We start from the raw sequence: 14169 nt of genomic DNA, 5'->3' as shown, positions 1-14169 counted from the left end.
AAAAAAAAATTAGTTCTATTTTTAGCCACACCTGGTGGTGTTCAAAGTTTACTCTTGGCCCTGTGCTTAAGGATCATTCCTGGTGGTGCCTGGAAGACTATATAGGGTGCAAGGCATTGAACCTGGGTTGATCACATACATTCCTCTTTTTGTTATTTTCATGTTTATTGTCTGTCTTCTCCAGGTAGAATGAATAAACCTATACATCTAATACTTTTATCTTTTCACCATGAAATATAATATAGTGCTAGTACACAGTATGGCAGCAGTAAATAGTGATTATTGATTAATCACGTTAGGGGGTGCTTGCCTAACATGCAGCAGCCCGGGTGGACCCCTGGTATCCCATATGGTCCTTCAAGCCCACCAGGAATGATTCCTGAGCGCAGAGTCAGGGATAATCCCTGAGCACACCCAGGTCTGGCCCTAAAACCAAAGAATTAAAAATTAAATTGAACAGCAGGCAGATTTATTTATATAAATACCATATATTTATATTATGCATGTAGTTTTTAGGCTACACCCAGCTGTGTTCAGGGCTTACTCCTGGCTTTGTGCTCAGGGACCACTTCTGAAGGGCTCAGAGACTCTATGGGTGCCAGGGATCCAACCCTGGGACCGCATGCAAGGCAAGTGCCCTCTGTACATTGCTCCAGCTCCTCAGGATTCATATTGAACACCTGCAGTTGTCATCATGCCAAGGGGAGTGTCTGGATTTAACGCAATTTGGAGTCTGAAGCTATGATGCAACAAAGCAGTTGTATGTAATGTGAATTAGAACGGAATCCCAGCATTGACGATTGTGCTTGTAACCTCTTGTTCTTTAATCATGTATCTTTTCCACTCTTAATCCTCTGCAGTTTGGCCCTCACAGCTATGAATAAATTCGAAGAAGCAGTTACAAGTTATCAGAAGGCATTAGATCTTGATCCTGAAAATGATTCCTATAAATCAAATTTGAAAATAGCAGAACAAAAGTTAAGAGAGGTATCAAGTCCTGTAAGTTTATTAGTGCCATATAAGTTAAGCCACAATTAATGGTAATAGAACTGTTGTAGTTAATTTTTATTTTATTTTTTTTGCAGACAGGAACTGGATTAAGCTTTGACATGGCTAGTTTAATAAATAACCCAGCTTTCATTAGTATGGTAAGTATATTTTCTTTTCTCTTCTGTAGCTCTTTTTCTATGGAGCTATGTTATTGCAAAACTTTAGAGACAAATACAGGAGCTTGTCTGGTGGTGGTAGTAATAGCATAGAAATAATTATATTATTATTAGAGGTAAGGCATTAGCTAAGAGCTAAGGCATTTCTTATTGGGGAGAAAGTTTCTGAAGCTGTGCTCAAGAGACCTGGGTTCCTCCTAGCAAGGGCACTGATGGGGTCAGTGAATACAAGGCATGTGCCTTAAACCCTGTACACACTCTCTCTCTCTACACCTAGGCTGAGGTTCCTAATTTTGTGAAAGACCATTGATGGGACATCAGGAAGCCTATGAATGACCCAAAATTCTATATAAAATTTTGTATGCACATGTCTTTTTCTAGGAGAGAACTGTCTTTTTCATCAGCACTGGCAAACGGATCTGAAAATTTACAAATGATTAAAAACTACTCTCTTCCATCCATGAGACCCTAGGAAGATACCTAATAACTGAGGTGTGAAGATTTTGGTTATTGTGGTTCCCCCAGCTCAGCTCTTCACACTATCTGCTTCCTTTCTCTTAGTTTATTTGACCTTTTAGAATCCTCCTTAAATATATGTATTCCATCCTTTCAGACCTATAGAAAAATCTTTGGACCATTTTGAAAACACTCATGCCTTGCTCCCATATGTGGAAACTCTAATGTGGTAGATCAGAAAGTCACCTGGGCTTATAAAGATCCCTTGGGTCCTGGGTGATTTTATACTTCTGGTTGAGACCCATTACACCAATGGCTACTCTTTTGGAATACTAAGCTTCTTTTTTTTTGTTTTTGGGGGCCATACCTGATAGTGTTCAGGGGCTATTTCTGGCTCTGTAATCAGGAATTTCACCTAGGTTTACTTAGGCACCATATATGGGGCTGGGATCAAACCCAGGTTTCCCCATAAAAAGCATGTACTTAGGGCACTGGAGGATAGTACAATGGCAGTGCACACTTGCCCTGCATGTGGGCTGACTCAGGCTCTATCCTTGGCATCCCATACGGTCACCTGAGCCTGCCAGGTGTGAAACCTAAGCATTGCTAGTGTGACCCAAAAAGAAAAACAAAAAAAGGAGAAGAAAAATCTCCAGTTTAATTGAAATACAGAGACAACTTGTTCCCAATGAAAGAAAGAAGTGTTTGAACCATTGGCAGGTTTGTAGCAATTGGCAGTTTCAAGTTGGTAGTTCAAATCAGCATTTCTTATCTTAGGCTATTTTCCAGCGTTGGGGAGTGTTTCAAGTGAAAATCTTGTAAATGGGGACCTTGGAATGAGAACATGGAGCCAACCAGTTGGAGAAGGGGGTCACAGAAAGGAATAAGGTTTGAAGGGGACCAGGATCAGAAAAAGGTCCAGAAACACAGTTCAAATCATTGTAGACAGCAGTTAATTTTAGAATCACTGGCCAAAAATGAGTACCGGAAAAAGCCTCCATTTGCTTTTTGTTACCAGAAAGATGATTATTTGTAAATTTAATCGAATAATCCCTTTGTATCTCAGGATTGGTACCACTGGGTTAATCAAATTTTACTCGGTTCTCTAGATACAAGCCAACCAACATATATCTTTGTAACATTTGAAAAAATTGTTGTGTGGGGAGAAAGCTCAGTTAGATAGCACATACTTCGCATGCAGGAGGCCTGGATTTATCTCCTGCACCACTGGATCCTTTAAGCAGTATTGGCTCACTGACCAGTGCCAGTCTACAGGGGAAAAAGCTTACAGACCACTGTGTTGGAGTATTCTTTAATTGGACCCTCACAAATGAAAATTATTGAAATGAACACCCAACTTTTTGTTTTTCCTTATGGCTTTATTAATCTGACATTTTGTGGTGTGTAAGCTATTGCTGTTAGTAGTCCTTATGTTGTTTGTAATATCTCTATAGTTACAATGTAATTTTAATGCCATTTTTCTGAATCTCTTCTTTTTCACATTCCAGTTTACTTTGTATAGATAAAACTACAAAATGCTGCTAATGGTTTAGCTTTCATTTCTTTCCTATGGAGAAAAAAGCAAATTTGTTAAAAATGTCTAAATACCAACTCTCTTTTAATGATAGTTGCCATCTTTTTTTTAAAATTCCAGGCAGCAAGTTTAATGCAGAATCCTCAAGTTCAGCAACTGTAAGTATACAGTAAAAGGTTGTTGAGTGCCACTCAAATTGAACTTAAAAGTCAGACACATTCACAGCCAATTATCCTACATAACATGGGCATAATTAACTGACTTTTCCTGGACTGCTACTTTATTTGTAACAGTTTATGTGAATCCCTGTGATCCATCTCTTATTTTCTCTAGAATGTCTGGAATGATGACAAATGCCATTGGGGGGCCTGCGGCTGGAGTCGGGGGCCTAACTGACCTGTCCAGTCTCATCCAAGCGTAAGTATTCACTTAAACTATACATAATGGATCAAACATGCACACACACACACACACACACACACACACACAGTCTTTATGGCGAGACATTTACTCAAAAACTCTTTTTCTGTGAGAAAATGACTATATCTCACTACCTTGAACACATCAATTTTACTTCCCATCTTTATTTGCTTAAGATAACTTTTCTTTTTTAATATTTTGGGCCATGTCCGGCAGTGCTCAGGACTCAGTCCTAGCTCTGTAGTCAGAAATTACTCAGAAGGGCTCAGGGACATATGTGGTGCTGGGGATCAAATCCAGGCCAGCTCGTGTACGATCTCTTTGGTTTGTTTGTGGTCATAATGTATAATCCCATTGGCAATATAAGATTTTTAGAGTGATTAATCAGTGAGATGATTATAGCCACATCAATCCTGACAACACACTTAGAAATTTGAATTAAATTTCTTTCACTTGAAAAAAAAAAAAAGCTCTGGGGCCAGAGACCGTACAGAAAGTAAGGCCTTGCATGCTGTCTACTTGGGCTTGACCCCAGACACCGCATAACGTCCCTGAGCACATCTAGGAGTGGTCCCTGAGTACAGAGCCAGGAATAATCCCTGAGCGCTGCAAGGTGCACCATTAAAATAAAACAAAACAAAAATAAAAACAACAAAGAGTCAGCTGTTAGGTGCCTTCTACAAATACCTGAAATGAAGGCGATCCATGTCATACGAAACTATTAAGACTTGATTGTAAAAGCAAATACTAAAATAAAAGGCATACACTTTTGTTGTTGTTGTCATTTGTTATTGGTAGTTAAGCATTGTGGGAGAGGGGAGTTTCATGAAACAATTTCATCAAGGGAACTTCAATAGAATTTCACTTTCTAGCTTGGTGTTTTATATTTCTATAAAGACTACTGTTCTAGTAATGCTATATGGATATATTGGTAAACTTGCAGAAACTAAAATCATTCTAAAATGTTTATCAACGAATAAGATCCCTACTTCCTAAAAAGAAGGATTCACATACTTTGTAGTTATTATTTTTTGGCAGGGTACTGTGTGAATGGAAATTCCTTAATTCATATTATTGCTTCTTGATCACAGGGGACAGCAGTTTGCTCAGCAGATACAGCAGCAGAATCCAGAACTTATTGAGCAACTAAGAAATCATATCCGGAGCAGAACCTTCAGCAGCAGTACTGAAGAACATTCCTGATTTGGGTCTGGACACCCTACACAGAATACAGTTGGTTTATAGCACTGAAGTATTTGCTGTAGATAGTGGCCAAAACAAACAAAAACTAAAGAGAAAATCTGTTTAGATAATAGGTTTATCACAAACAGACTCAACATAACATGACTTCTTTGTAAATGACCAGTAGCCTTGATAAGTGCCCAAATAGCACCAGACGGGCTTCCATTTCCAAACTTTTGTCATCATATTTGTATATTAGACTAATAGCAGAGTATATTTATTGAACAGTAAAGTGAGTGTTCTTAGCTCCAGATTTCCCTAAGCAAACTTCTTTGAACTGTGGACGTGGCCAGGAAGAAAGACATAGGTGGACAAATTTACTTGCCTTGAGCAGCAAGTTCAGAGAGAAGAAATTTGTCATTTAGGTTTTAGTTAGATGTGATAGAATTATCAGTAAGGAATATCTATGAGGGGCCAATACCATCTTTAGTGATACTTGTTAAGATGGTTCTTGGGAATCTCAGAGCTGATGAGGGCAGAATTTGGTGCAAGGGGTGTTTTTGAAAAGAATAGATGCTGTGAATGTATAGAAATGAAGTAGGTAGTATGCTCAGGCTTTCTGCATAGTTCTTTACTAATCTTGCCTGCAGTTTGGTTATTGATAACATTAGCATGGCTAATTATGCTAAGTACATAATAAAATACATTTAGAAATCCTTAATGGTATTGGTTAGTCAGTTGAGTAACTGTTCAATTTAGCGAATACAATTTTCCCAGTGGTGATCTTACTATGGAGACTCGCAAATATGCCTACATTTAAATAAACCACTGTTAGGCCCTAATTAAGGATTTCCTAAGTGGCATTTAATTATGTTCCCATGAATTCTAATTTTTTGAAACTTATTTGTGTGAATTACATAAGGCCTCTATCACTAACAATGCTTGTTCATGTAATCTTCTGCACTACTTGGCTTGGCTTGTCACTTTTATGCTTAACTCTTAATTTGATGCAGTTTACAACATGGGATTAGAAATATTTTCAAATTAGGTATTATATTAGTGGAGAGAGGTGGCATTAGATACTAGTAGATGGTTCTAACTATAGTGTAGATGAGACCATTTTAATTCCAAATTGAGTTTCTTTCTTAATTATGAAATTGGTAAAGTTGGGCAAACATGTAAAGATTTTACAACTACTGTGTGGAAAAATTAAAAAAAAGAAAGTTACATAAAGTTAAATTAGTAATACTGATGATCAGGGTCCTGCTATAATTGTTCTCAAAAGATGAACAACTTCATATCTTCAAGTTTAAAGACCAGTTTCTCCTTTATGAGATTATAATAGCAGTTCTTTGGGGAATTTGTTACAAAATATAAAAACCTACAATTTTTATTTAGTAGGACTTATAACAAGGCCTAGAAATCACCACTTTATAGAGCACTAACGGTGATTTTGATGTAGGTTCAATGACTAATTTAGAACAACACTAATTACATTTGTCCTCAGATCTAAAAAAAAATCTAGGCGCAGTCTGTATGCATGAGAATTAAATCTTAGGCTCTCTTCATTAAATTTCCTACATTCCCTTAATTTAAACTCACCAACATTTTCACTAAGTTAAATTTAGTTGCTAGTGTGTAAGTATTGTAGAGAATGATGGCTGTGAAGAACAGGAAAAAAAATAGCAAAGTTAATCCTTAATTAAAAATAGTCACTCTTATCCATTGTTGAGTTAGAATAAGTTTCTAGGCTAATTATCTTGAGTGCATTAACAACACTTTCAATCAACAACAACAACAGAAACATTAAGCCTCTAGCAGACTGACTAGGCAAACAGAAAATACAACTCACCAGCTTCAGAAGTCCCATGATTATCACTGTATCCCTTGTAGATATTAAAGGAATAATTAAACACTAAGACCACTTCCAGATCTGTATATTTTTAATATCTTAGAAAAGACACATTCCTTGGGACCATAGAGATAGTACAGTCAGTAGGGTGCTTGCCTTTCACACAACCAGCCTGGGATCAGTCCCGGAGGGGCCTGGCCAGGAGTGATTCCTGAGCAGAGCCAGGAGTTAAGCCCTGAGCATCACTGGGTGTGACCCCCAAACAAAAAAAGACACATTCCTTAAGATACAAACTTACCAAGGCTCACTGAAGAACTAGATATCTCCAGAAAACTATGTTTAGAGAACTTTTAATGCTGAATTTGAGCACACACTTAAAAGGGAGAAATAGTAGCAACTCAATACAATCTCTTTTAGGAAACAAAAGAGGCAGCACTTCCCAACTCAGTTAGGCCTTTCTCTGTAGCCAAAATCCAAGAATTATGAGAAATGATGCGTGAATTACGATGTTTTGATTTTACAGTTAAAAATTTCTTCTATTTCACCTTTCTTTCTCTTCTGTTTCACCTTTGTTTCTCTGCTAATATACCATCCATAACCAATTTAGGTGATTGCTGTTCACTTACCTGAACTTACATTCTTGTCAAATCCTTTTAGCCCAAGAATCTCTGCCACTTGGAATGACTGCTTTGTAAACTTTTTTTTTTAGGATTTGTTTGGTTGACTGTGCTAGTAAAATTATAAAATTATAAGGTATGCTCCAAACACTGACTTGAAACATTGTCTGATAAAGTCTAAGTAAAGAAATAAGAAGGCATCAAAGTAAATACATATAGACATATATATTCCATTTAGAAATGACTGACTTCCAAGAATCACATTTCACTGTAGTAGCTATAGCTGTTGTGCTATGTAAAACTTAAAATGTCCTCTTTATCCTAATGACATTCAATGTACTAAATTGTTCATAATTTATATAATATGGTTTATTTCTAATATCATTTCTAAGATGGCATATCTAACCTTTTGAAAGTATGAGTAACATGTGTCTAGATTATAACTTAGATAACTTGTAATTAAACTAGCAGATTCTAAGTGATTACTATATATATGTTACATTTAAATTTGGGCCAAAGAGACAGTACATGGATAGGGTGCTTGCCTTGCAGGTGGCTAACCTAAGTTCGATCCCTAGCACCACATATGGTCCCCAAGTCTTATCCAGAGTGATCCCTGAGTACAAAGAACCTGACAGTGTGTGGCCCAAAAACAAACAAATTTCAAATAGTGAAACAGAGTTTCAGTCATGAGAATATACTTGAAAAATAATCACAATGTAGAGCAGTGACAATGTCTTCACCAATTGATCTAAATAACTATGGGAAGAAAGGCAGATTTCGGTTTTATAGTTTGCACTTTATTTTTCATAGGCATTTCATTAATTATTACTCCAATTTAAGGGGCAAATCTCATTTGGATTATAGCTTTTATTCTGGGTCAAATAATTTGTCATGGCAATAAATAATTATGTATTTGAGGAAAAAACATTTTTGTATTTGACTTAATGCACTCATATACTTATGGGATTATATATATATATATCTATACATATGTATTTTTTTAAATTTCAAATAATCAAAATGAGTTTTAGCAGCTTGAGTTTTAGTTTTCCTGACAAAATATTGAAGCTTTTATTACATTCGTGTTGCAAAGTGCTTACAAACTTAATTTTCTTATTTTAACTTGGTTCCTGACTTAATAAGTGTGATTACACACAGAGAAAATTTTATGATATTAATAAATGATTTAGAGTTCAAATTAATCATCAGGAACTAGAAATCCTTTAAATATGTCTATAAGTCTACTTTCCAATGGAAAAAAACAAGACATTTTGGCTGAGAATTGGTAAATTGTAAGACTTTGTTGTCAAGAGAAATAAATAACCTAAGAAATGAATTCAACTCTGATATGTTTCTCAGTAATTGAAGCTTAAGACCTGTGTACACAAATACATAGCAATTATGAAAACTATAAAAATTTATACTGCTAGTCATACAAGGACTAGTCCAAGTTTTGTTGTTGACTAAGGGGTTTAACTGAAATAGTTCTAAAATAAAATGTTACGAGAACATAAAAGTCTAGGAAACAGCTTTCTCTTTCAGACTGGTCAGCAAACTAGCCCGCAGGTCAAATCCTCGTTTCTATAAACACTATCATGCCTTTTGTTACTGGCTTCCTCTTCCCTACAACAGCAGAGTTGAGTGCTTTAGACAGAAACCATGTGGTGTGCAAAATCTAAAATACTTCATATCTGGTTCTTTTCATGGAGTTTGCAGATCCAAATGTTCTAGATCCTTGCAGGGGCCTTACCAAAATAAACATCTTTTACATAGAACACATGAGGTAAAATCTGTAGATTTGTCTTTTCAAAAAAAAATTTAATATTTTGTTTTACAGAAAAGAAATTTAAATAATATATATATTTGCTATTGACTTGGTCTTTTTTACAAAGGTGACAGAATGCCAAAAGTTCTGTGAAACTCAAGGAAAATAGTAACATTGGGAACTTTTCTTCAGTCTTCCACTTTAACGGCTGAAGAGACCACACAGACTTGCGCGATGTCATCGTATTCGTATGTTCTCTTTAAGAACGTGTCTGTTAGTCGTAAGCCGGAAACGCTCTATTGAGAGAAAAATAATAGGCCCAAATTTTTACTCACTGCTTATTACCACAGAGTATATGGTGTAATATACTATGGGTTAATGAATACTAGAATTATTGAAAAGAGATGCATACTTGCAGTCCTTGCACTGAAGACAGCAGCGTAAGGGCAAGGCAGAGAGAGGAACTTGGATGTAGCTTTCCGAGTTGTCTTCCGGAAATGCCACACCAGTGGATAGAATTGGTATTGCACATTTCCAAAACCAGATCCATGGTCCTTTCACTGCTGGAGGAATCAGAAAAAAGGAATAAATCTTGTTCCTTTCATAGACGTGCTATGAATTTCTTCTGATATTACCAGTGACTTCTTCTCTAGGAATCCAGAAATTAAAAAACAGAAACAAATACAAAGCAAAGGATTTTTTCTTTTAAATTTTAGTGAAGAGAGAAATCAGGGAAACAGAAGGAAAGGGCATATTCTAGGGTTTAAAATGTAGAGACTCTTGGGCTAGAGCAATTATATAGTGAGAAGAGAACATGCTGTAACCCCCGAGTATCATTGGGTATGCCCCCCAAAACAGAAAAATAAAATGTAGAGGTGCCTAATCTGCCCTTCTGGATATAGGCCTCTTGGTTCAAACACTAGCACTCTGGTGTTGATCTGTAACCAGGATGCCTATCTTGTTACAGTGACTTCTTCTTACTCAAGTTAGGTTGTCCTCAGGAGAGATAAACGAAACCTGGCTCAGCTCTTTCATTATTTATTTAAACTATCTTCCTGTAGTGCAGAAAATGTAGAAAATGACTGACACAATTTATAAAAAGCAAACACTGGGAGCTGAGCGATTGTACAGTGGGTAGGGTGTTTGCCTTGCATGCAGCCAACCCAGATTCCATCCCTGGCATCCCGTATGGTCCATATGGTAATTCCTGAGTGAATAACCTCTGAGCATTACCAGGTGTGACCCAAAAAGCCAAAAAAAAAAAAAAAAAACAACAACAACAAACACTGGCAGGTTTATTCAGTGATAATATGGAGCCACTTCTGCTTAGAATTATTACCACCTTGGCTTAAACATGTTAGTAAAATTTTAGTGACAGTGTGAACATTGAAAAAAAATTAGCCCAAAAACTCATAACTTATTATGAGTTTCCTGCTTTACCATTTACCACTATCAATGACACTTCGACCCTTCAGATGCACTTGACACAGTTCTGGTTTTAATGTAGTAGGTCCTAGCATTCAGGACTTGCAAACAAGAAAACTTTAATGTATTTGAAGTGAGCTGGAATACTGTGCATACATTAGGAATAAACAAAAGAACTTAATTTTATATGTATGTATTTCTGTGGAAAGGGATTTTCATAAATGAGTAAGCTGAGAATCTAAGAAGTGCTTTTTAAGAAAATCTCTTTTAATCAACAAAATTAAACACTAAAAGTAAGTTTTTTTCTTTTTAAGATAGCACATCAGCATATGGACAATAACTGACTTTCTATATCTCAAAAATTTAAAAATGTAAGGAACACTCCTTCACACTTGGTGGGAATGTCATATGGTTCAGACTGTAAGGAAACTTCTTTTAAAAATCAAGAAAATAGGCTCCAGAATGGTAGAAAAGCAGGTAAGGAGTTTGCCTTGCACGGAGCTGACCCAGGTTTGATCCCTGACATCCCATATGGTCCCCTGAGCCAGGAGTGATCCCTGAGTGCAAGGCCAGGAATAAGCCTCGAGCACTGCTGTGGCCCCTGTGTGGGGCCAAACCGTAAAACAAAACAAAAAATTAAGAAAATAGTAAGGAGACTTATTTATTTTTATTTATTTGCTCTTTGGGTCACACCTGACGATGCTCAGAGGTTACTCCTGGCACTGTAACTGATAGACACTGTACTATTGCTCTGGCTCCCAGGAGCCTAAATTAAAAACAAAACAAAAACAAAACAAAACAAAAAACCCAACAACAAACCCAAACTTAAATAAAGTTTCCATATAACTCAGTGATACCACTTCTTAGCCTCTATCCTAAGAACACAAAAATTACTTCAAAGAGATACATGCACACCTGTGTACACCACTGCACCAAGTACAATGACCAGGATGTAGAAATAACCTAAATGTCCACAGCACATGAATGAATAAAGAAGCTATAACATGCTTACACATTGGACTACTGTGCACCTTTCGAAGAAAGGTGAAACCTTGCAGTTCAGTGTGAGACGGAACTGGAGGGCATCATTTTAAGTGAAATAAGTTAGAGGGAGAAGGACAAATATGGATGATCTCACTCGTCTATGGTATATGGAAAAACAAATGAAGGGAATGGAAAATAAAACCCTTGGCCTTTGCAAAATCAGGATTACTAAGTCCCGAGGTTGAATGGAAGAGTGGACTAGACTCAGGACAGCAGTGGTGATAGTGCAGTAACATGGTACATCAAAAAATACATATTAACGCATGTGTAACACTTCACAATAGTAGCCATGTGACTTAAATTACAATTAAAAAGTCTAAATGCACACTCTCCATACTCAGTGTTTCTTCCTTGTGTGTATTACTTTCCTGGTGCCTATGATGTTGCAGACAGCATTTATACTAATATTTTGGGCCAGAGAGATAGCATGGAGAGGGTGGGGGGCAGTGAGGTAAGGCACTTGCTTTGGATGTGGCTGAACTTGGTTTGATCCCTGATACCACATAAGGCCTCCTGAGCGGAAAACCACCAGCATAAGCCCTGAACACATCCAGGGATAATCCCAACCACCTTCCCCCACCCAAAGAAAGAAAGAAGAAACTATACTGAAATCTGCTATCACAAATAAATGACTTGTGATAAATTTTTATTTAATAACTAAAATGGGACTGTTTAGGTCTCTTTTTAGAGAACTACTTAAATTTTTAAAATGATGAATGCATTTCCTGTGTTTTCCTAATAATAAAGTTAGACTGGAGATGGAGTTTTTAAATATTTTACATTCAGATTATGAGGGCTGGAATTCATCACTACAACTGTATCAAAATGGCCTAGATAATAAATATTAAGGAGTAATACAAGTAGTAGTAAAGTGACAGAAATGGCATTATAGTTTTGTCTTTTTTAAAGCATTGAAAGCCTTGCGTTCTTTAATCCTCACTAGCTAGATTATACCCTATTATCAAAGCATTGTTTTCCAATCTGTATTGTTCTGCATATTAATAGTCAATTTAACCTTTTGTTTGTTTGTGAGTCACACCTGGGCTTCCTTCTGGTATTGCTAAAGTGACCATATGCAGTGCTGAGGATCAAATCCGATTTAGCCACATGCAAGGCTTTCCACCATCCTATCTCCAGCCCAACTGCAACAATTAAATGATCATACCTAAATTTTGTTCTTCACCTGAGAACATTCTTCACTATCTGAAATGTGGAGGAAATGTAAACATGGAAAAGAACATGAACTCTCAAGTCATATTCACATGGTTTCAAATTCTGGCCCTATCTTTCTAATTCTCTGAGGCTGAAAAGGCCCTTGAATTAGCTTCCCTCCGGCCCCCTCACAGAACGTAGGCAATTAATAACAGTCTCTAGGGCATGCTGCATGAAATAAAACCAGAACATACAGTACGATGTAATACACAGCGACAAGATGAAGACCTTTATAGCAGTCAACTTCAATATAACTAGGGCTGTATGTCACAGGGAAACTTAAAAGGAGACAGCATCTTTCGAAGAATTTAAAATTTTCTTATAGATAGGTGAGGAGAAAATCCACAGCACTGACATTACCTGCAGTTTGTTATTTTACAGGTAATATGAAAAGGTTCTTCTAGATTTACAGTATCTGGAATTGCCTCCAGAGACAATCTGACATCGCCATAACCTGGAGCCTATGAGAAAAAGCAACACAATAAACATGCATCTCTTACAAAATTTTTTCCATTTTAACGAAGGTACCATACCAACATATCCTCTCAACAACTGTTAAGTATCCAAGCTACTGTTCTAAGAAGATGCTTATTTTTCTGTCGTTCTTCCTCTTTATTGTTGTGTTTCTTTGTTTGTTTTTGGGCAACACCTAGCTCTGTGTTCAGGGCTCACTCCTGGCAGTTCTCAGAAGACCATATATAGTGTTGGGGACTGAACCTGGGTAGGGACATGCAAGGTAAACACTTTATCTCCTGTCCTATTACTCTGGTCTCTCTGCCATTCTTTTTTGTTTGGCTTTAGGGCCATATCCTATGGTGCTCATGAATCACTCCTGGAGGGACTTGGGGCACTGGGGTACATGTGATACTAGAGATTGAACCCGGGTCAGCCGCATGCAAGGTAGGCACCTTACCTGCTGTACTCTCTCTGGTTCTACCTTCTGCCATTCTTGATGCTAACTTCTTTTAATGCTACTACCTTCAGAATAATACTACAGATACTGTTTTTATTTTTACTTTTGCTATAATTACTCCATGTCTCCATGTTCAGTAAAGTTAAGATGAATCTATAAGATTCATATAAGAATCCCTATAAGTAAGAAATAGATTTCAGGAGCTGGAGTGACAGTCCAGCAGCAGGTAAGGTGTTTATTTTGCACTGGCACACATGATACCCATTGGCCCATCAGGAGTGATATTTCTGTCTTGAATAAGACAGAAAGCATAACAGCTGCATGGGCATATGGTTTGCATGCAGGAGGTTCAATTCCTGACACCACGTGGTTGGTACCCCAAGCATCACTGGGAGCAACTCCTGGGTACAGATCCAGGACTAGCCCTTGAGCAGTGCTGAATATGGTTCCAAAAAAGATTTTTAAAAAAAAAAAGAAAAAGAAAATTTTGTTTGTTCACAAGAAATATGGACAGGGGCTAGAGATAGTATAGCAGGTAAGGCACCCACCAGGAGTGATTCCTAAATGCAGACTCAGGAGT

The 14169-nt window shown here is 37.1% G+C and overlaps 2 protein-coding genes across 7 annotated transcripts in view; one reads left to right on the top strand and one right to left on the bottom strand.

The window, feature by feature from the left end:
• SGTB (small glutamine rich tetratricopeptide repeat co-chaperone beta) overlaps positions 1-8566 on the top strand; it is a 39394-nt gene extending 30828 nt beyond the window's left edge. For 2 of the 3 annotated variants that reach the window (XM_004608485.2, XM_055123642.1), the window contains exons 7-11: positions 861-999; positions 1086-1148; positions 3277-3314; positions 3490-3573; positions 4668-8566. In XM_004608485.2, coding sequence (XP_004608542.1) covers positions 861-999; positions 1086-1148; positions 3277-3314; positions 3490-3573; positions 4668-4779 — 436 coding nt within the window. In that variant the 3' untranslated portion in view covers positions 4780-8566. The remainder of the gene's footprint in view (positions 1-860; positions 1000-1085; positions 1149-3276; positions 3315-3489; positions 3574-4667) is intronic. The other variant, XM_055123644.1, reaches the window with a different exon arrangement.
• TRAPPC13 (trafficking protein particle complex subunit 13) overlaps positions 8006-14169 on the bottom strand; it is a 45191-nt gene continuing 39027 nt past the window's right edge. For 2 of the 4 annotated variants that reach the window (XM_004608482.3, XM_004608484.3), the window contains 3 exons: positions 13037-13137; positions 9408-9558; positions 8006-9291 (listed from right to left, as the gene is read on the bottom strand). In XM_004608482.3, coding sequence (XP_004608539.2) covers positions 9184-9291; positions 9408-9558; positions 13037-13137 — 360 coding nt within the window. In that variant the 3' untranslated portion in view covers positions 8006-9183. The remainder of the gene's footprint in view (positions 9292-9407; positions 9559-13036; positions 13138-14169) is intronic. The other 2 variants (XM_004608483.2, XM_055123641.1) reach the window with 1 other exon arrangement.

The sequence above is a fragment of the Sorex araneus genome, chromosome 1 (assembly GCF_027595985.1).
Source record: "Sorex araneus isolate mSorAra2 chromosome 1, mSorAra2.pri, whole genome shotgun sequence".
In the NCBI taxonomy this organism is placed as follows: Eukaryota; Metazoa; Chordata; class Mammalia; order Eulipotyphla; family Soricidae; genus Sorex; species Sorex araneus.
This window is presented reverse-complemented; position numbering and strand designations above follow the sequence as displayed.